Source organism: Podarcis raffonei, chromosome 3 (genome assembly GCF_027172205.1).
Source record: "Podarcis raffonei isolate rPodRaf1 chromosome 3, rPodRaf1.pri, whole genome shotgun sequence".
In the NCBI taxonomy this organism is placed as follows: domain Eukaryota; kingdom Metazoa; phylum Chordata; class Lepidosauria; order Squamata; family Lacertidae; genus Podarcis; species Podarcis raffonei.
In genome coordinates, this window is record NC_070604.1 from 51,761,823 (window position 1) to 51,783,706 (window position 21,884).

General features: G+C 40.7%; 1 protein-coding gene across 6 annotated transcripts in view; it reads left to right on the forward strand.

The window, feature by feature from the left end:
* Positions 1-15,576, forward strand: part of PRDM1 (PR/SET domain 1) — an 86,329-nt gene extending 70,753 nt beyond the window's left edge. For all 6 annotated transcript variants that reach the window (XM_053381561.1, XM_053381560.1, XM_053381562.1 and 3 more), the window contains 5 exons: positions 4,609-4,728; positions 8,425-8,674; positions 11,241-12,286; positions 12,916-13,044; positions 13,283-15,576. In XM_053381561.1, coding sequence (XP_053237536.1) covers positions 4,609-4,728; positions 8,425-8,674; positions 11,241-12,286; positions 12,916-13,044; positions 13,283-13,858 — 2,121 coding nt within the window. In that variant the 3' untranslated portion in view covers positions 13,859-15,576. The remainder of the gene's footprint in view (positions 1-4,608; positions 4,729-8,424; positions 8,675-11,240; positions 12,287-12,915; positions 13,045-13,282) is intronic.
* The last annotated feature ends 6,308 nt before the right edge of the window (positions 15,577-21,884 follow it).

The window sequence follows — 21,884 nt, forward strand, 5'->3', positions numbered from 1 at the left end:
TCACTCTTGCTTTAGGGGGGGGGAGAAAATGTGCTTATCTGTTATCATTGTAGGTAATGTTAAACTGTAACAATGTAGTGAACTTTTAAAAATATGCTATTACGATTGACATGAGAATCTGGAAGAAAACAGATGCTAGAGAGGGTTTTTTAACATTCATAAGAGCACCTATATAGTTTTTACAGGGTCTGTCGTATATTTGATGGTCTAAGTTTGTACAGTGTCATTTATAAAACAGGTGTGCCTAATGACACCTTGTGGACAAGTGTGAAATGTCAGTTTATGCCTGGAGTAGTCAATAAGGCCTAATTAACTTCCATTTCTGTCTTTTGGTTTGTAATGGGAGTATTTTTCTGGTATTTGTGTACAACCTAAGGCCTCTGTGATGACTAATAACAATAATATGGTCATGAAATAGGCCAATTCATCACGATATGAACTTTCTTGTGAACCCCAGCCAAAGTCTTTTCCCTAGTTTGGGCAGAAACTTGGGTGTATACAGAAGTACTGTAACATTCAGAATCTCTGTTTTAGTACTATAAATTTTTCCCTGTAGTTAAATCCCTAGAAACCACAATTTAGATATAGCTGTTCTAAAATATATTTGTTAAAATGTCTGCTTAATTACTGGTTAATGAACTATGACAATATTCTGCATATTGTGAAAGAGGTACGTGCTGTTTACAGTAAACATTGTAGTAATAAGGTATCACAGAAGCTAGTAAAATAGGCCTTTGCAGACAAGACATTTTTCATGCATCTTTCTGATGCACACTTTCCAAGCCCTGGATACACTTGTATTGCTTTTCCCTCTCAGAAAGCACATCTGATGGTACTGCCTTGCCTTCTGGAATGCCATGCAACTGTAAAGGGCACCTGTTGGTTACTGCCCTTGAAGTGAATTGCAAAAAGTGACACAGCTTTCTCTCTCTCTCTCATTCTCCCTTTTCTTCTTCAAGCAATAATCTACCACCTGAGAAGTTTTTATAGGATGGGATTTTTTAAAAGGAAAAAATCTGGGAAGGTTGTGTATTTCATTTCTGTTTAGAGTTTGCACCCTTCAGGCAGTATGGTCCAAATTGGCAAGGGTTCTGAGCAAGATGCAAACATTCTACTCTGTCCTCATTTCCCTTGCCACCAATAGGCTTAACTCACCTATTTGCTGCCCATTCCCTCCTCCATATGCACACACTATGGGAATAGGATATCACACAGTCATCTTTCCAAAGGGCATAGTGCAAAGTATAAAATACTGTTGGGGCATGCATGCTTTGTATGACTGTACAAAAATCCCCAAACTGTTTCTATTTGACAAGTTCCAAGTAATACTGATTCCTAGACGTTCTGAAAACCTCAGTATGCTTTGAATTAAACTTAAAAGATATCAGTGTGTGTGTGTGTGTGTGTGTGTGTGTGTATTAACTGCATTAAGAGCAAAGACCTATCTTACGTTCAAACTGCAAGTACACGTCGTATGCTGGCTGTGAACTTTTCTTGAAAGTTTAACAGAATGTAAATCAAGAAAGATGGGGAAAGCAAGAAGAACATCTGCCTTTTTCACCTCTCTATGAAAAATGCACGGGAATGACAAAAATAAACACAGTCATTAGGCATGTTTCTACTTGTTTTTGAAAGTCCCAGTTCATTCTGTTTTCAGTGCAGATGCACAACTGGTTTGACTTAAAAAAGAAAAAGAAAGGCTTTGAAAACATACATGAAACAATAGCTACAAACTCTCCAGTCAGAGTCATGGCAGGCAGAATCCTACATTTCAGTGTTTGTTCTTGTTCTGTTCTGTTAAGGGTATTTCCACTCTGCCGACATAAACTGCTTTAACAGAGAATGCTAGCAATTGTAGTTTTGCAGGAAGGGGAGGGACTTCTATCAGAGAAGTCTCAGGCATCGTGCAACTACAATTCCCATAATTCTTTGAGAAGCCATACCAGTAAAATTATGTTTCTGTAGTAGAGACAGGGCCTCAAGAGTTTAGCTGGTAGACTGTGGAGTATTTAGTGGGGTGTGTGTGTCAGCACAAAGAATTGGCAAAGCAGGCAGGCAGGCAACAGTATGATCAGTTGAATAATGCTAATTATAGACTCAAGCAGCTAGATGTCCTTTATCTGAAAACGTTTAGTATAACATATCTGAATACTTCAGAGATGTGTTCGTTTCTGAATAAGTTCTTCAAAGACCAGGTGGAGGATAGTTACAGGCATGGGAAGGATGCAGAAAGTTAAACCTTTGCTGCCTGCCCATGAAGCAATAATCCTTTCCATAAATAAAAATAAAATAAAGCAAGAGAGTTGCCTCTGGTCTTCCAGTATAAAAACAGTAGATAGTTACTGTGGCTCAAAAGCTAGTTAATTTTGCAAAATATTGAATCTATTACATTCACTAATAATTGCACACTGTAATTTAAGTACAGTACTTATATTACAGTAGACTTGAGTAAAGGGAGAGGCCATACTGGGATGTTACGTTGTAGTTAATATGCCTATTTTCAAGTTAAGTACAGTGGATCCATAATGCAATTTTGTCCTTTCATTATTTTGGCAGACATAATGAAACTGGTTAGTAATGTGAGAAGAACATGACTCATTAGCTTTAACATGAATGTTTACTAAGTCTGTGGAACAAATGTCTTATATTCATCCCCCACTTTCCATTCAAGCTGCAGACACCAGTATTTTGAAGTCCTTATTCATGTTTCCTAGTTTACTGACTCTGTTGGTATATACAATATAGAGAGCAAATTAAAATTTAGCAGGCTTAGTGGAGGTGAAAAGAATGAGAGGAAAGCCCCTTTACTTAAGCACTGTATTGTAAAGGAGATACTGACAGGCATGCCTTTCTGATAAATAATGACCTTATTCCTGTTTTGGGGTGCATGGTTTAATTACTGGCAAGGAGGAAGCTGAAGTGCTAGTATATTTTACACTTCCCATAGTGACTCTGTTTTTCCTTGATCATATCCACATCAAGAAAGTTAAAGATCTACATACAAAGGTGATCAGTGACTATACTATTTAGATTTAAGACACATTTGGTGTAAGATTTATTTATGCTCACTGAGTAGAGCACATTTATTTATTTCAACATTTATATACTGCCTTTCACTGTAAAACAACAAGGAGTTTACAAGATAAAAGCAACAAAACAAACAGACATTAAAACAGAAATACCACTGATATTCTAATAGAGCTGTTATAAGAAATCGCTTCTCGGAAACGACCTCACAAATAGATACATCTTCAGGAACTGGTAGAATACCACCATTGCAGATGCCCACCATGTCTCTAAGGAGAGGTTATTCCACAGCATGGGGGCCACTGCAGAGAAACCCTTTCTCAGGTCACCACCAGATGCATTTCCAATGGGCACAGTGAAATTGGAAGGGCATCCTTCTACGATCTCTGTGAACAGACTGAAATGTGTGGAAGGAAGGAGGCACTCTGTCAGAGATCCTGGTCCTGAACATTTCAGGGCCTTACAAGTCAGTGACAAAACCTTACATTTGGTTCAGTAGTGAATTGGCAGCCAGTGCCTTTTAGCACAGATGCAATGTGTGCCTTGGGGGAAGCTCCACTAAGTATCCTAGCTGCCACGTTTTGCACTAGCTGCTGATTCCATACCAACTGTAAAGGCAGTTTCATATAGAGCACATTGCAATAATTCAACCCAGAGGCTCCTATTAGTGCATGGGTGACTCTGCCCAGGAAAAAGCATAGCTGGTACACAAGCCAAAAGTGGTAACCAGCACTCTGGACCAGCAAAGTCACCTGAGCCTCCAGTGACAAAGATCAAGCAGCACCCCAAGCTATAAAACATCTACTTCAGGGATGTGCAACTCTAGCCAGGCCCAGATCCTGAATCCATGAACCACTCACCTGCAGAGCCTCCATCTTGTTAGGATTCCACTCCAGCTTTTATTGGCCCTCATCCCGCCCACCAACGCATCCAAGAACTGGTTCAGGACCTGCACTGTGACACCTGACTCAAATTAACAGAGAAACAGGGCTGGGTGTCATCAGAATTCCAGGATTATAAACATAAATATGTAACTAGCAAGGTAGATTTCAAATGTCATGTCTGCAGGCTTTATTGGTCTCTATTTCTCCACTGAAATTTCATTTTTTAATGGGTATTATAGCATGTGATAATTGCATCTCAATGTCGCATTCAAGTTCTGAGTTCATTTCTTCCATGCAAAAATCAGGCAGTTAGACCATTGGTCACCAGTGTTTCTCAGCTTTTTCTCTCTCTAATCTCCTAAGGCCACTTTTATAGTTCATTCACCTATAAGATCTTTGAGAGTGAGCCAGTACTCATGTCATACTGTCAGGTGATCACAGAAACAGATAAACAAATTCTACTCACCTTTGCAATGCTTTTTGGTATGTGTTATTTCCAAAAGATTATAGTTTTGCAACATCACTAAGTGCTGAAATAAATGCCACTCTAGAGACAAAGGAGGGTGGGGGATCCCTTGCCTTTACATTGACTGCTTCCCTGTAATAACAATGTAGGGCACTTTTGTATCAAACTGTTTTTCCTGTGTGAATGCATAAACTTATTTAAATGGTTTGACATGTGCTCTTTTCCTTTCAGGTTATTGGAGTTATTAGCAAAGACATTATCCCCAAAGGAACACGCTTTGGACCCCTGGTTGGTGAAATCTATACCAATGGCACAGTTCCTAAGGATGCAAACAGAAAATACTTTTGGCGGGTAAGTAGGAAAAACTAATGGTTATGGGTAAATAGTTCATTAAATAAGCACCACTGAAAAGAAACCACACTTCAGTGTTGACACCTGCTTAAGTTGTGATGGTTGAGGTGGCAATATGTTAACAGAAATACAGGTGAACTGAGTGAACATACGCTGAGTGAAATACAACCGAGTGAACTGAGAATGATAGAAAGCATCTTTTTTATTTGTCCTACAATACATCATTGTTAGAGCATATTTTTTTAAAGCCTGCTGATTCACAATCCTATACAGTGCCAGTTTTTAAAAAAATCATCTATCCCTTAATTTCACTATGAACCTTACCCTAGGATGTTTCTCAGACTAATTAGTAATATTTCTCAATCTCGTACTCTGTGATGAATTACTTTTTGAAGTACTGAACTATTATAATAAGCTATTTGTTTTCCATTGCACAAGTTAGTAGGGCCACTTCCTAAAATGCTGCCAAGCCTGTTGTCTCAAGATGCCCTTATTTAATAGTTGCGATAAAGGGAAATAGCACCTCCTAGTTGGAGTACTGGGCTTGGACACTCACTGACCAGATAGTTTTGAGCAAGGCCCTGTCTCTTAATCCAGGGGAAGGCAATATGGTGCCCTTCAGATATTGTTGGACTCCCATCTTCCAAGAGCTGCAGCCAACATGACCAATGATGGGAGCTGTAGTCCAACAATATCTGGAGACATAATGTAGGCTACACCTGTCTTCATCTAACTTACCTCACAGGATTGTTGTAAGGTTAAAAATTCAGAAGTTGTTGGACTACAACTCTCACCATCCATGACCACTGGCTATGCCAGGACTGAGTTAGAACGGAAACACATCCAGAAAGCCAGACATTCCCCATCCTTGGGCTAAAATATCAGATACGTGCCTCTGTAATGCCTTAGGCAAGATGTCACTTCTTAGTGCAATAAATATTATAAAAAGAATTTAGCTTTAAAAAAACAACAACAACACACACCATTCTTTTTTTTTAAAGGCTGCAGGAAGAAAATTACCGAAGACACGAGTGTCTAATGTCAAAGCTGTCAGGTTTCTTCCATTCTAGAGGCTTACTAAAGTATACCAACTTCAATCCACTTTACCCAACCCAATCCTTCAACAAAAGGGCTGCATTCCAAGTACAAATAAGTTTTAATTTAGGATTCAGGGTGGGGGATAGTTGCATAGCTTAAACCTTTGTGTGGCGGCATCAGGAAACTGTCCTGCTGCATCTGAGCGTTTGCCACGTATCAGATCATTCCAACATCACATGTCATTCTGAAAGCTGTCCATTTAAACACTGTTTCCATGTTTTCCTTTGTTACATCTTAATGATTCAATAGAAACAAGTGTGACTTGATTCTCCGTTCTCCTTAACCATTAGTATTTTTTCAATAAAATACACTTTAAGGAATCTCCTGCACTGGGAGATGCCAGTTGGCATCTGTCATCAAGTCCTTTCAGTGCTCATATCAGGAGAACTAAAGAAGGGTGCAGGGCTGGCCCTACCATTAGACAGAGTAAGACAGCAGCCTTAGGCGACAATTGCTAAGGGGCAGAGAGCAGCAGTGAGGTGTTGAAGGGTAGACTTTTGTATGCCATGCGTCAGTACATGGAATGGAGTAGGGTACCATTTTTTCCTTCATCTCAGGCAGGAAAATATCGTGGCCTCACCCTAGAAGCATGCATGCTTTCAGACTAGTCATTAGCACATTTAAGTAATTAAACAAATCTTACAAGAGGATTCTGACTATGTAACAGGATGTTATTCCAGACTTTCATTGAGGAAGCTAACATCATGCTTGTGTTATGTGCCTTCTGAAAAGTCTTGGTATTTACTTTTGTTTATTCTTTTGCTTCACACACTCTCCAAGTAGAAAAGGTTCTTTCCTAAGGGCCTGAAAACAGTCTTGCACATGCAAAGGAAATTGTGGAAGATAATTTCCCACATGTCATATAAAAGACATCCTGATTTGGCTGGCAGGAACAGGAACATCTGTTGTATGTAAGCATAAATGTTCCATTCAAAATATACCCTCTAAAAAGAGAAGGCATGAATATGCTGTGCAAACTCCAGGGTGATGTCATTTCTTGTAATTGCTACAGTATGACTCAGCATATTTTTAATCTTCCATACGATACATGGAAATCTGGTGAGGTGGCAAAATAAAGTTTTATGAGGCCATTCGATCTTACTGCAGTGAGATGTGTGTGTTTTGAAGAAAGCAATACAGTAAATTCTACTAGCTCTGGAAAGATGACTGGAAGTCACTTGGTCTAACTTCGGAAAGTAGTTTCTATCTGTAATAGAAGTGTACATCAATGGAACTCAGTTCCTGGAAGCTTGCAAATCGGAGCTAACAAACTCCTCTTGAGTGCATAATTCTTCAGGCTTTGTTCCATCTTTCTCATAACAAAAACACCGCAAAATCTCTCAAGCTTCTTTGATGAAGCCACATGTATTTCCTCAGCCTCAAATGGCAGGAAGTAAGAAAGTGATTCTGGTGTTTACTGCCTGCGTTAAAAGGCCAGCTTTTGTTGCTGCTTTTTTTTAATGACTTCTCAGTCGATTCTTACATCAAACAGCATTCAGAAGAAATTGAACGTACATGTCAAAAAGCACAGGGAAATGGTGCAACATTGCATTCGGACATGGGAAAACCAAACTGAAATTCTATCCCAGCCATTACACTAATCTATGGCACTAACTTCATGGGGATTTTATTTCTAAGTAAAACGAAACAGGAATGCATATTGTCACTGGCCCAGAGCCCTTTGGAACAAGGCAGGAAAGAGGGGGGAAATAAATATTTCCTATTTGAACATGATGACTTGTGAAACTTTTTTTAAAAAAACCTCACAACCTTATAGTTACCAGTTAACTATAGTTAACTGTGCCATAGTTTCAGTGGTAAACTGAAAGCAAGGCTACACTACAGTCTACAGGTACAGCTTTGTCAGGAGTTTTCTATATTCACTTTCATATTCTCAGATGCACACTGGAAAACAAGGATATATCGAATCAGTACATTATTTGTTCTTCCGTCACATGCTATAGAGTTCTATTTTCTCAAACATACTAGCTGAGAGAGAGAAATATTTCTCTTGCTGTCACAATCTGGCCCGCTTCCAGATCTCCTGTTAGTTATATGAAATACAGTTCACTTTACCCCACCAGCCCTTTAACAAAAGGGCTACATTCCAAGTATGCTCAAGTGTCACTTTAGGACTTTGGGGTGGTTGATATTTGCGTAACTTAAAGCTTTGGGTGGTGGTGGTAGGAAACGGCAAGTAAAGAGGCCATAAGGGGGGGCGGGAAGACAAGGGCAAGGAATTGGTTGTGACATAACCATGCTAATCAGTCTTTACAAAAGTGACTCACCACATTATTGCAAGCACACAGTCAGACCTTAAGTCAATAATACCACCCACTTGTTGACCAGCAGTCCAAGAGTCTTAAAGCAGAGGCACTGAATACTGAACTTTTAAGTAGCATGCTTTCATTTGAATGCTAAGCATCAAAATACACATCGCACCAGAAAAAAAGTTACAAAGCATATTCCATTTGGATCATCTCCTACAGTCTATAAAGGGTACTTACCATCCACTAGTATATTTCATTGCCTTTTTTTTTTAAAAAAAAGGGTTCTTTTCCATTTATACCTTACATTTCTATCTTCCATTCTCTGCAGATATATTCTGGTGGTGAACTTCTCCACTTCATTGATGGATTTAATGAGGAAAAGAGCAATTGGATGCGTTATGTAAACCCAGCACATTCTGTTCAGGAGCAGAACCTGGCTGCTTGTCAGAATGGAATGGATGTCTACTTTTATACTATCAAACCCATACCACCTGGCCAGGAATTGCTTGTGTGGTATTGCCGGGACTTTGCAGAAAGGTTACACTATCCTTCCACTGGAGACCTGGTGATGAATATAAGTAAGTAGATTACAGCAGACTTGCATGCAAATAATGTCTTTTGCCAATGGGGTGTGTGTCTAAAATATGCATTATACCTGCAGGATGGGCCAAACTACACACAAAATTTATCATGAAGTTTGCTATAATTTAGGGCCTTGACATGAGAAGATAGTAGCTTTCCCCCCACTGGGGGCCTTTAGCTGGATCAGGACCACAGGGATGACACCCTCCTGGTAACCAGAGTAGGTCACCCAGCACACTCATGGTGGTTCTAGATCATGGCCAAACACTTCAGCAGAATTTGTTGTGAACGTAATTTGTTTCTAAATGGGTCATGAATGATGTAACGATAAACATCATCTCCATTCTTAGCTTGTCTGGAAATTCTTTTACCTCAGAACTTCTAGCTTCTCATTCATCTCACAAAACAGATGCCTTATTTAGAACAAAAATGTGAATCAGCATTATTAAAATCCACTACTCAAAATGTTCAGCAGCATTTACTCAAGAAATTACTCTGCACGCCCACAGCTATTTTTCAAGGTCTCAGGGGAAAGAATTAGAATTAAATCTCTCAGGCAACTGTTAGGAGGTCCACAAAAGAAAGGTTCTTTAAACTAGATCTGGGCAGAAAACGATTCACTGTACATTTGCCATTTATGTTGTTTCATTGAGCACTAAGTGGCTATACTGCTAAAAATACCCCTCAGATTGGGTGTAGCTTGTGATGAAGATATGCTAACCTTACAGTTGATCTGTATGTATTAAGACAAAGGAACAGCATTTTTTTGGCATAGATGAAAACTCGTAGAAACCATGGCTTAAATTTAGTTTATGAAGTCTGTGGAGTGGGGGGAAGCAGGTGCTTTGTGTAGGCGAGGATGTAGGCTTAATAGGGATTTTTGCACAAATGACACTGAACATAAAGCATATTGTGAAGGGACCACAAAAGACTCACTTCAGTACTTCACTGCATGCAGCGTGAACATACTGGACCAGTATGTGAACCAGCAGAAATGTGCTCTGGTTCCTGTAACTTATCTAGGAGTGTTGTGTTTCTCTCTCATATTTATCTTGGTGTGTGTGTGTGTGTGTGTGTGTGTGTGTGTGTGTATACCACCACCACCACCACCACCACCACCACCACCACCACAAATGACAATTTTAACTTCTTGCCTTTCTGACAAGACTTTGCCAGAAGACTGATAGGAGCATGGCAGACTGTCTGTCTAATAGTTCCACATCTATCACTCCATTCTTCTGCTATGCATGTGGGCATACACACATCACTTTTCATCTGTTCCTCTGATATGTTCCTCTGAATTTTTTTTCTAAGTTGCTGGCTTAATGAAAAGCTAGCAGATCAAAAGCAAAAAAATAAATAAATAAATAGGAAGATAGGAATAGGAAGGAACTCCCCCCCAATGCCTCTAGGAAAATGTGGAACTAGCAAACTTTAGACCAAGTGTTGTGTAGTGGTTAGAGTATTAGACTAGGGCATGGGAGATCAGGGGAGACCAAATCCCCACGCAGTCTTGAAGTTCATTGGGTGAACTTGGGCCAGTCACTTACTGGCCCACAGGGTTGTTGTGTGGATTACTAGGTATGAAGCCTAATTCAAAATGTTAGATTTTGGACAAAAGTAAGACTCACAGTAATAACTGAATCAAGAAGTTCAATGCTATCACTTTTGGGGTTATATATCACACTACATGTGTTAATTAGTTTACCAGTGACAGTATATTTGTCATTGGTAAATTAATCATGACTGTTTCTTGAGAATGGTATTTTGGCTCACTACAAGTTTTAATGCAGTTAGCAATGTTGAAGCAATTATCACCAATCTGCTACTGTAAAAGGTGTGCCTACTTAATATTTTTTAAACTCTGATTATCACTGATTGTAATTTTTGCATCTTATTACCATTCAGTTCCCACCTTACAATTTTCTCTTTTATGTTTACCTGCCTAGTAAGATTTCATTTCCTGCATCTGAGGAAGTGGGTATGAGTCCACAGAAGTTCATGCCATAATAAATTTACAAAATTATTAGCTAAATCAACAAAGTCTTTAAGGAGCTACAATAGTCTTTTTTTGCTTTTAGTAGCACCTCTTGTGTGTCTCATCCATAGTTCTGTTATTCATGCATGATTGCAAGGCACTCAGTCACCTTTTAAAGTGACGAGTGTTGAAACTTGTTTGTTTTCGTTAGAAGCAGTCGAGGGAGCTGGAACAGCGAAATCCTTTTGCCTTAGAAAGGTATATAGTAAGCTGCCTTGTTATCTACAAAGTATGCATCAGGTGCTACTGTGTTTTCTGTAATCAGTTTAATCCAATAATATACAAGAAAGGTGAGACTAGAACAAATGTAGCAGAAATGAACTGATTGGATCATGATAAACACCCAGGATTTAATAAGCAGCTACTGAGTTTATTTGAGTTTAATGCTGTGCTAGTCCTTCCACCAATGCAAATACCTAGGAATGACTATTTATATGTGTGTTTTAAGGCAGAGGCTAATGACCAATGTCTGTAAATTGTCTTTATTGGCCTTAAAAATTCATTGCCTTGTTTTTATATTTCAGCACAAAGCCATGTTAATCCAAAGCAGCCAGCTAATGACAAAGATGAACTTTATCTAAAAACTGTTCCCAGAAGAGAGCACAGTGTGAAGGAAATCCTGAAAACTGATTCCAGTAATCCCAAAGGAAAGGAATTATTTTATAGCCACATTTATCCACATACTCAAGAAAAAGACTTGGAGGGCTTGAGAAAAAATTGTAGTCCTGAAAAGCCTTTCTATCCTCGTATTGTCTACCCAATCCGACCACCCATCCCTGAAGATTACCTGAAGGCTTATAGGATTGAGAGGCCAAGTTACATTGCCCACTCACCTATCCAGTCTTCTACCACACCAAGCCCCTCAGCAAGAAGTAGTCCAGACCAAAGTTTGAAAAGCTCAAGCCCTCACAGCAGCCCAGTTACAGTCTCACCCCTAGCTTCTATGACTCAAGAGCACAGAGAACCTTATCCTTACTTGAATGGACTCTATAACTCAGAAGGATTAGGGGCATATTCTGGGTATGCACCTTCAAGCCATCTCCCACAAGCCTTTCCCTACCACAAATTTTTGTTACCACCATATGGCATGAGCATCAACAATTTCAACCTCTTTCCAAGGATGTATCCTTTCTACAGCAGCCTACTCAGTGGAGGAAGCATCCCCAATCATATGCTGAACTCCTCTCCAGGACTTCCAAGTTCCTTGCCGTCTGATGGAAGCCGACAGCTGCTGCAACCTGACCATCCAAGGGACTTCCTCATCCCTGCACATAACAGTGCCTTCTCTATCACAGGGGCAGCTGCCAGTATGAAAGACAAGCCATGTAGCCCAACTAGTGGATCGCCCACAGCGGGCACAGCAGCCACTTCAGAACACATAATGCAACCTAAACCTACCTCAGCAGTGTTGGCTGCCACCAGCAGTGAAGAAGCCATGAATCTTATCAAGAGCAAGCGAAACATGACTGGTTACAAAACCCTCCCATACCCACTGAAGAAACAGAATGGGAAAATAAAGTATGAATGCAATGTCTGCTCCAAAACCTTTGGTCAGCTCTCTAATTTGAAGGTAGGCCTTTGAAGAAAATATCATTTCTAGACCTATGGATAAACAAACAAACAAACAAAACCCCAAACCAATCTGGTTACTGTCTCTCTGGAAAGTCTTTCTTAAGCACCTGTTTCTTCTAGGCTTTAATCACCTATGTTGGTTTTAGTATAGTATCTTGATATTGTGGTAATAACTTTTGAGGTTTAATAAACCTTTGAGGTTTAATTACCTTTTGACATTTTCAAATGAAAACTCCCTGCAACAATTGAGCAAGTTGATTTTAGCATGTAGTGGACATAATTTTTCCATTCTCATTCCTTGTGGGACTTTTGTTCTGATAACTGCTAAGTGAGAGCATCCATGGAATAGTCAAATTTAATTTGTGTTCTTTGTTGGATCATCAATAAGTGCAAAATGTCCCTAGAAACTTAGAGAACAGTTCCACTGCTGCGTTTTTTAAAAACATACTTTTTAGGGAGCCTTTTTTAAAACCTATCCAAGTTAACTGTATATTGTGTAACTTTGGGCAAAAGTAATAAAAGGAACAGTGCCTGGTATTTTAGATACTCAATAATTAGATTAGGATATTTAACACACTATCTTGGAAGCTATTACGAAAGTATAATAAATGTTCTGTTTCTTAAAAGGTTCACCTTCGAGTACACAGCGGAGAAAGACCATTCAAATGTACTACTTGCAATAAAGGATTCACTCAGCTGGCTCACCTCCAAAAGCACTATCTGGTACACACAGGAGAAAAGCCCCATGAATGTCAGGTATGTCACAATTAGTATATAATGAGATCATGACTTGGGTGCAAAGTAACATTGAGGCAGACTTGAGCACACAACTGGAACACACAACTGGTTGTGGTTTTCTAAATGGAGATAAATGAGAAAGTAAAAGAATGGATGACACTTTTTTGGAATTACTTATGCTTTTCTATTAAATGCATTTTCAAAGAGCAAACTACCACCTTTCTTCTAAGGTTCTCATTCTCTCCCCCCTGATCAGGTCTGCCACAAGCGATTCAGCAGCACGAGCAACCTGAAGACCCACCTGCGGCTACATTCTGGAGAGAAGCCTTACCAGTGCAAGCTTTGCACTGCTAAATTTACCCAGTTTGTGCACTTGAAACTGCACAAACGGCTCCACACCAGAGAGCGCCCGCACAAGTGTATCCATTGCCACAAGAGCTATATCCACCTTTGCAGCCTCAAGGTCCACCTGAAAGGCAACTGCCCTGTTGTCCCTGAACCCACCCTTTCGACAGAGGACCTCAACCGGATCAATGAAGAGATTGAGAAATTTGACATTAGTGACAGTGCAGACAGGCTGGACGATGTTGAGGACAACATTGACATGGCATCTATAGTAGAAAAAGAAATACTTGCTGTGCTTAAACGAGAGATGGAAGGAGCTACTCTTAAAGCATCGCTGCAGAGGAACCTGGGAAATGGGCTGGTTTCCTCAGGATGTAACCTTTATGAATCATCAGATATGTCAATTGTGAAGTTGCCTCAAGGTCATCCACTACCTCGGGTACCTATAAAGGTCAAGCAAGAAGCAGTTGAACCAATGGACCCTTAAATGCTGTGGGGTGTGCGTGTGTGAGAGAGAAGTGAGTGTGTGTACACATGTGCATACTTACATGTGCATTCGTATGTATGGCAAAGTGGTTTGTGTTGTTTTTTAATTTATGACTTGGCAAGTCAGGGTGCCTGTAGCAATTGCTTGTATATAGTGTCAATGCTGCAAAGCAATCTTGGCTTACAGTAGTTTATCTTACTCCATTTGAAAGAAGGAACTCCAAAGTTGTATTCTCAGGGCATGAAAAGAGGCAAGGACTATGTATTACCTCTGCTACTTCCAAAAAAGACAATCTTTTATCCATAATCATTTTCCAGTAATAATTTATTATGCAATTTACCATTAACAAAGCAATAGATAGAAAATATTCACAATGATAGGAAGTTTCATTATAAGGTTGAATATAAGTGTTCATATATATATATATATATATATATTGTCTTGTGGCCATTCTTTGTATAATTTCTTCCTGTGCATCTGTTTAGCAAATAAAAACCAGCAACCTAAGATTGATGGGGAAGCAAAGGGGGGAATGTTACATTCCTGATTTAGAAATTAGGTTTTTGTTTTGCCAAAGGTAAATACTAGAGTTTCCTCCAGTTAGAACAGTGCTGTATAACTGAACAAAGTGGGTAGAACTGTGAAATTTCCCCAAAATGTATGCAGCAGCCAAGAGGAAAACGTCATACTGGTATAGGCATAGAAAAGAGTGATGCGATGATTTTCTGTCTACAGTACCTCAATGTCTAAGATGAATAGGAAAGTAAAATCATCTGCCAGAAATAATGCATCAAATAGGTTTTCTAAACAAACATGTTGCATACCTTGACATTGAGAGCAATAGTATTACAAAATTACTTATTTTTTTCTTCTCACAAACTGTTTGTATACATATGCAAGGAATAATATCCCAAAGATGCTGTCCGAAAGGAGAGTATTGCTGAGATTTTTGCCAGTGAAGTACTAGGGGGGAATCTGATTCCTAGGCTCCCCGGGAAAGATGTGCCAGATCTCCCCCAACCCCATTCCCTCTATCTACTTTCCTTGGGTAGAAGTTGCTAACAAAGTCCTTTCTTGGCATACTTTATTGGTTACCCACCCTTTCCCTATATGACTCAAGATCTCGCTCAGTATTTGTATTAGTACATTTTGTGGTTAATTTAATTAAAGATAAAAAGGGCATTGCAAAGTTGCTGAACAACAGTTACCTCATTGAGTGTGTCCAGTGGTGCAGAAGATGTTGTTTTATCTAATGCTTTGCTACTTTAGAGAACAAACCAAAATGTGCAGAGGAGAAGATAGAAGGCACATTCTTTTCTTTTTTGTAAATCTTTTTTGTTTTGCTAAGCCCAAAGATACCATGTCGGCATACAAGGTGTAGCAAAGAATACATGTATATTTATAGATATTTATGCCAATATACCATGTATGTGTGTGCATGCGTATATTTTATACCACTTAAGTTTGTGAGACAAACCTTATAATGAAATCTTACTTGCATAGCTTGCTTCACCTTCCAAAGGTATGACTTAACAGCCTCCAGCCCATGCTACTGTGCTAAGGAAATCAGTAATTTAATTCCGAGTCTTAATCCTCTAAACCATTACTCACAAACAATTTGTCCACATATTATAAAATTCCCACAGAATTCTGTGAAGATTATATGGCTGAGTCTTCTATCCCTCTCATATTCTTGTGGAAGACACTTGTCTGTGGGGGGGGGGGAGACACATTAAGAAATCGTTGCTGGGGGGAAAAACAAAATCTCACTCACCTATGTATGGTATAAATATAATACAGAATGGTAATTTGTTTTTATTGCGCAGTCTGTTGACTGGATCAATAAATAGATTGAGATAATACAGATTGGTAAAGGGTAGGAAGAGCTGTTTAAAATGTCGAGTGAAGTCTGCCATTGTTTCCTCTGCTTCTTAAAAGGTGATCGCGTGATCACATGTACGTAACGGAGGGAAAAAATAACAGCGTTGTTACACCCTGTTCTACTGTGTGTATATACATTCCTATCTCAACATAGTCTTAAAGAGTTAGACTGTTTCAGAAATGATATCAATCTAATGCCTTCTTATTTAAGATACCAAACATATCTCTGGTCTAAAAGTAGCTCAAGGAAAACTTTAAATATAGCTTTTTTGAAGGAAGGGCTACTGTTCATTACATTTCTGCTCCCGTAAATTGTGAGGCAAACATATTTAAATGTAGCAATGTTTCATAAATGTAGGATTTAACTGTAGGATAAACCAAAGTACCACTACTATGACTGGACACACTGTTGCTTTTATTAATTGCCTGTAGTGCTTTCCTGTATTTGATACAAAATTTTACAAAGATTTATATGCATCAGCTTTAAAATTTGCTTCCTTTATGTCCAATCTTCTCCTCTCAGTTTAGGACCTTTACATGTGAATGTAGCAACAATCAGTGTTGTTTTTTTTAAAGAACAGGCTCTGACCAAAGTTAACAGGCTTTTTACTTTGCTAGAACAAACTATCTTATGTTTACGTACTGGTTTACATTGTTATTTATGTGCAAAAATGTCAAAATGTAAATTAAATATAAAATGTTCATTGCTTTACCCAATGAGTCAGCTCCATTTCTTAAATAACTTGTGGTATTTCATTTCCACTTCTCAGTAACATAAGGTATATGACAGGTGAAGAACGTTTCTCAGCCGGATGGTCACATTACCTTGTGGGGGAACTTCCTGAAGCCACATGCCACTGGGTAGATGAGACCACAGACAAAAGTGTGCAAAGCCCTGTAGCAAAACTTAGAGGTTTCCCCACATAGCTCTGTCCAGGCAAACATAAGGCATTGTTATAGTTTTTATTTTATTATTTATTGATTTTGTATACCTCCCTTCATCTGAAGATCACTGTGTGGTTCACAACATATAAATACAAAATGAGAACACAAAATGCATCACAAAACAAAAAAAAACCAATAACCCTGCTCCCACAAACACATTTAAAAGGCCATAGAATGTTAACCAGCTAAAGGCCTGGTTATAGAGAAATGTTTTTGCCTGGCGCCTAAAGATATGTAATGAAGGCACTAGGCGGGCCTCCCTGAGGAAAGCATTCAACAAATGGAGCCACTGCAGGGAAGGCCTGTTCTGGTGTTGCCCCCTCCTGGGCCTCTGGACAGAAGCACCCAAAGAAGGGCCTCAGATGATAACCATGAGGTGGTCCTTGAGGTACTGCAATCCTGAATAGGCTCCATGAAGTGGGTGAGGGTGTTAAAAGACACTCATGTCAATGACGTGAGCCATTTGGATGTTCCAGAGATCGACCAGGGCTTTGACAGAAGTGCCAGTCATATCAACTGGAAAATCCCCCAGAGCCATCTGGAAGCCTACTGGATCCATCAGCCCCCACACAACTGGACAGGAAGCCTGAAGAGAGAAAAGAAAATTTCTATAGACCACAGCAACTCTCCCTCCCCAACCTTCAAGTCTGACAAAGTTCTGAGTACCCAGGTGAGACCAATTCCACCCTGCTTACTCACCCAGGTCTCGGTGGTACAGGCCAGATGGGCCGCCTCATCCGTAATCATATCATGGAGGTGTTACTCAGAGCCAACCTGGCATTCAGCAACAGCAGCCACAGACCTGAGGGCTGGCTGATAGGACAACCACAATTCCCCAGATTGGAGGAGGGTCTGTTCAAAGACACATTTCAATCACACACAAAGGAGGGCACATAGCAGGGCCCTTTTCCAGGACACTCCATTCCATTCTTCCCACCTTGAGGCTTCCACCACTCTGCCCCAAAACAGGCACTCAGTCTGACTGCTTGAGCATGGTCAGTCCTCATCGGGCTGTTTTGGGGCATCAAGTTGCTTCTTTAGGTTTTTAACTTAAATGATGTTTTCGTTTTTCAATTTCTGCAAACCTTGGGGTTCCCCTGTGCATGCTGATGCCACCTTCCCCTCCCCCCAGTAGCCCCATTTTGGCTTCATTGCCATCAAAAAGAGCACTTGAGTTTGCTATTAGTATATACAAGGGAGAGCCACAACAAAACCTTGCAGTGTGGAATGCGCTTCCACTCAGACTGTCAGCCAGCAAGCTATTTCCTTTGTGAGGATATACAATTCCATGTTCTCTCACTGCTTTTCCATTCTCCCCTGCCGCACAAAAGACACTTGGGGATTTTGTGGGGGGGGGGGCATTGAACATGCTCTGCTCTTGTTAGGCTGAATTTGGGTTCCCTGCCACCCACCCTCACCCTTTATGGGCTTTGCTTTTCTAAAGCATTTTGCATGTTGACAAACTGGTCTTCTGATAAAGCCACTTCCGGCCTGCCCAGGAGGTGGGGTTGCAGGCTTCACGCCCACTCCACGTGAGCGGGGGCTGGTTTCAGCCCCCGTGAGAGCAGGGGAATCCCGGCCGCGTCATCCACCCAGCCAGCCAATCGGGTGGCTGGGGGGCCTGGCCTGCCCTATTTAGGGCCGGCGCGGCCAGGGCTCGCCCTCTTTTGCCGGCTAGCCCCCACGTTTTCCCACCCTCCCTCCCTTTAGGTAGGTTTCTGACTTTGCTATGGACTTCGGTCTGTCGCCGCAAGGGGCATGGTAGGAATATTTCCCAATTGGCAATTTACAGCCATTTGGTTTTTTGCCTACCTCATAGCAACTTGTCACAACTCCTCGGCATTGGCGGTTAGGCATTGGTAAGAAGGGGTTAAGAGGATGTGGGGGGGGGAGGAACGCCATCACCTCCCCCCAGTGAACGAAGGGTGGTCCTATAAAGGACTCCGGGGGGGGGCATGGCCCTGTCCGAAGCCTATGGAGGTGTGGGCCTAAGGCACGCCCCCGAGCGGTGACCCTGGGGAGCTCCTAGTTGACGTGCCTCAGCAGGAGACGTGCCTCTATGGTGTTAACCCTTCCCGTGTCTCCAGCAAATGGGCTGGAGCTGGAAAGTCGATAGGACCAATGCCTAAGCCAATGCCTCTCATTCCTGAATTCAATAAAGTTGTGGCCTAATTCGCCCATTTAACCTTAAATTATGGTGTCTGGTGTCTTTATTTATCTTTGGTGGGGGGCGGGAACTCGCCACGCAACTCTGCTCTTGGTTATGCATTGTGCTTAAGTACTATAGACTCCAATGGGCTTTCAGCATGCCAAGCTTCTCCAAAATTGTATATTTTCCTTTGAGAGGGGAACATTTGGAAGTTGTTACATTAGATAGCTAAAGCCGCTGTGTCTCTGTATTGCAGTTTGTTTTCTACCTAGACAGCAATAGTCCCATATTCTGCATGCCAGACAAGTCCTGATATATTTTTAAGAAATTAGATGTGAATACAAGCTAAGTCTCAGAGAGTCACGAAGCATTCTTACTTCCTTCCCTCTGCACTAGTCTCAACTGCATAATAAATGGGACTTTCCCCACAAAGCTAATTCCACATTTGCTATTTCTATCAGCTAACAGCAGATCTAAAACAGGATAGGCCATGTGGCATCCTTTCCTATCTAAACTGGTAGAGGAATAATGTTCCTTTTCATATTGAGACACTCAACTCCGTATGATGTTTTAAAAGTATTCCTCTGTCCTCTTAAATTCATTTAAACATCTGTCTCAGGAATTTGAAAAACTGCCAACACAAAACTGTGGAGTTAAGAAAACCAGAACACCTTTGTCATAAATGTGCCAAATGGTGCATGTTATACTCCTATATTCTACAGGTTTTTTATATATAAAAAAATACACACACATACACAGGTACACATACACACACACACCTGAGATTAACCATTACCACCATAAATCATACTTCATTACTTGGCAAAGAGAGACATTAGTGCTGGAGAGTTATGTCCTGGGGTCACTTGTAAGCTTTAGAAGATGTTTCATAAAACACATTACAGTCAAAAGGCAAAGTGTATTAGAGCCAGCAATCTCATCAGGCTGCAATGGGCCAGCAGCTGCTGCTTTTGCTGTTCTGTCAAAACTGAAGCCAGTTCCCTCTGAGAACAAAATCCACTGCCCTTCCTAAGATTAAAAGAAAGCAATTAATAGACTGATTGGACTTGGAAGGAAACACCCAGTATAAGTAATAAACACTGCTGATAAAATTAAACCCTGGCATTATCAATTGCCTCTTAACACTGCTGTAACTCTCATGGAAGATTCTTTATCACAGTGCTGTAATAAAGATGCTTACTGGTTTTATAGATGCTCACTTGTGCTTTGCCAGTTATTCTTTTTTGGAAAGGAGTTTATATACCAAAGATCTGGGTGCTGTAAGATGGAAGGCTGTTGAGCATACATGGTGTCCTCAAGCCCCCTTTTGCTGGAAATAAGCTACACATCATTCCTGCCTAGGGAGGAAAAGGAACCCACAATCTTGCTAGAACAAAGAGGACCGCCATGCCAGCCCCTACTAAAAGAGTTTTATACACAAGTGGGATAGTAGTAGTTTTGTGTGAAAAAGACATGCACAATAGGCATTTGAGGGCAGGTTGGGAACACAGGGTTGTATCCAATGCTGGCTGTACTTAGCAGAGCCATGTACAGAACCATTAATTTCAATGGGTCTCTTTAACTGGTAAAACTTAACTGGAGAAAACCAACAGTATTAGCAAGGCTACCAGACCAGCAGCAAATTTGTAGCAGGAGGAGTCATCCATATTAGCCACCCTCGGGTTTCTTAACAGGCAGCCTCTAGATTTTTTGGACTACATCAGCTCCAACGAGCATGGCCAAAACATTTAGAGAGCACCAGGTTCAGGAAGGCAGTTATAGAGTATCTTTCAGTGCAGCTCCTGAGAAAACTGAAATGAGAACTCTCTTTTCTACTGAGGTAAAGAGTACCACAGTTGCTTCATTGAGAGTTTGCTCATTGTTTATCCTCTTTGTGCACTCTTGCCTATCAAATGGTCAATGCAAAATGAAGCCAGGCAGCCCCATGAAGCCTCGGTGCTCCTCTAGATATAAATAACTGACAGAATTTGCCTCATTTTTAAACAGCTTCCCCATCACCACCAGTAACACACACACACACACACACACACACACACACACACACACATTATTCAAGGCCCATCTGAGCAGTCTTATTTGGCCCAGTTAGAAGAAATTTGTTTTCTCAAACTGTCAGCAAATTTGAAAGGTGGAAGGGTACATTTTTTATTATTAAAAAAAGTGAAAACTGGGCTTATGAAGAAGCAGTTAAAATGCTGTGTGGTCATGAGGTTTTAAAACACTCTTTGAGTCGAGTCATATGGAGAATTGCTTTTGCAGGACCTTTGAGCTGGAGTGCGAGGCTCGTGTTCTAACCTCCCTTTACAAAAATGAGTGCATGTCGTCTCTGTGGGTGTGAAGTATCTTTGCTCTCCCCTACTGGCAAGTTTCATTTTGATTTGCCTTCAGAAACCCTGAGGACAATCTGTGCTTGACTTATCACCACAGAATATTGACAGCATGACTTCATCACAGATCCGCCCAGCAAAACCTAAAGTGCCTTTCTACAATAAAATTAAGTGAGTCAATAAAGTCAGTCAGTTTGCCAGAAGCTGCCTTGGAAGGTGAATTGTAATATGGAACCAAAGTCCCTTTTTAGTGCTCTGCCAAACTTCCAGCAATATTCTACCTTTTCTCTTAACATTGGTAACAACCAATGATGAGTAAGGAAACATCCTAGTAAGCCTTGTTATCGCCAAAACTCAGTGTATTTTTCAGTGGGCAAGAATAGGAATGCTGCCCCGTGCACTGGGCCTTAAGACATTAGTAGTAGTTGTGGTGATTGCCGTTGGCATCTGTCTGTCTCAGGAGACAATTGAAAAGTGTGCCTTCAGAGGTAAACTCAAACTGTTGGAGAGTTACAGTGCCTGCTGCTGGGGCAGATGAAGGTATCTGGTTGCTGCTACAGGTGCATCATGGCATTTCTTCTCTCTGCACTCCTCCCAGCGGTCATTCCTTCTCTGGTAACTGCTGTAGATACACAATCTGTCTGTCCCCAGGCACTGTATTCGCCTGCAAGGGTTAATGTTGCCAGCCTTCAGGTCACGTTTG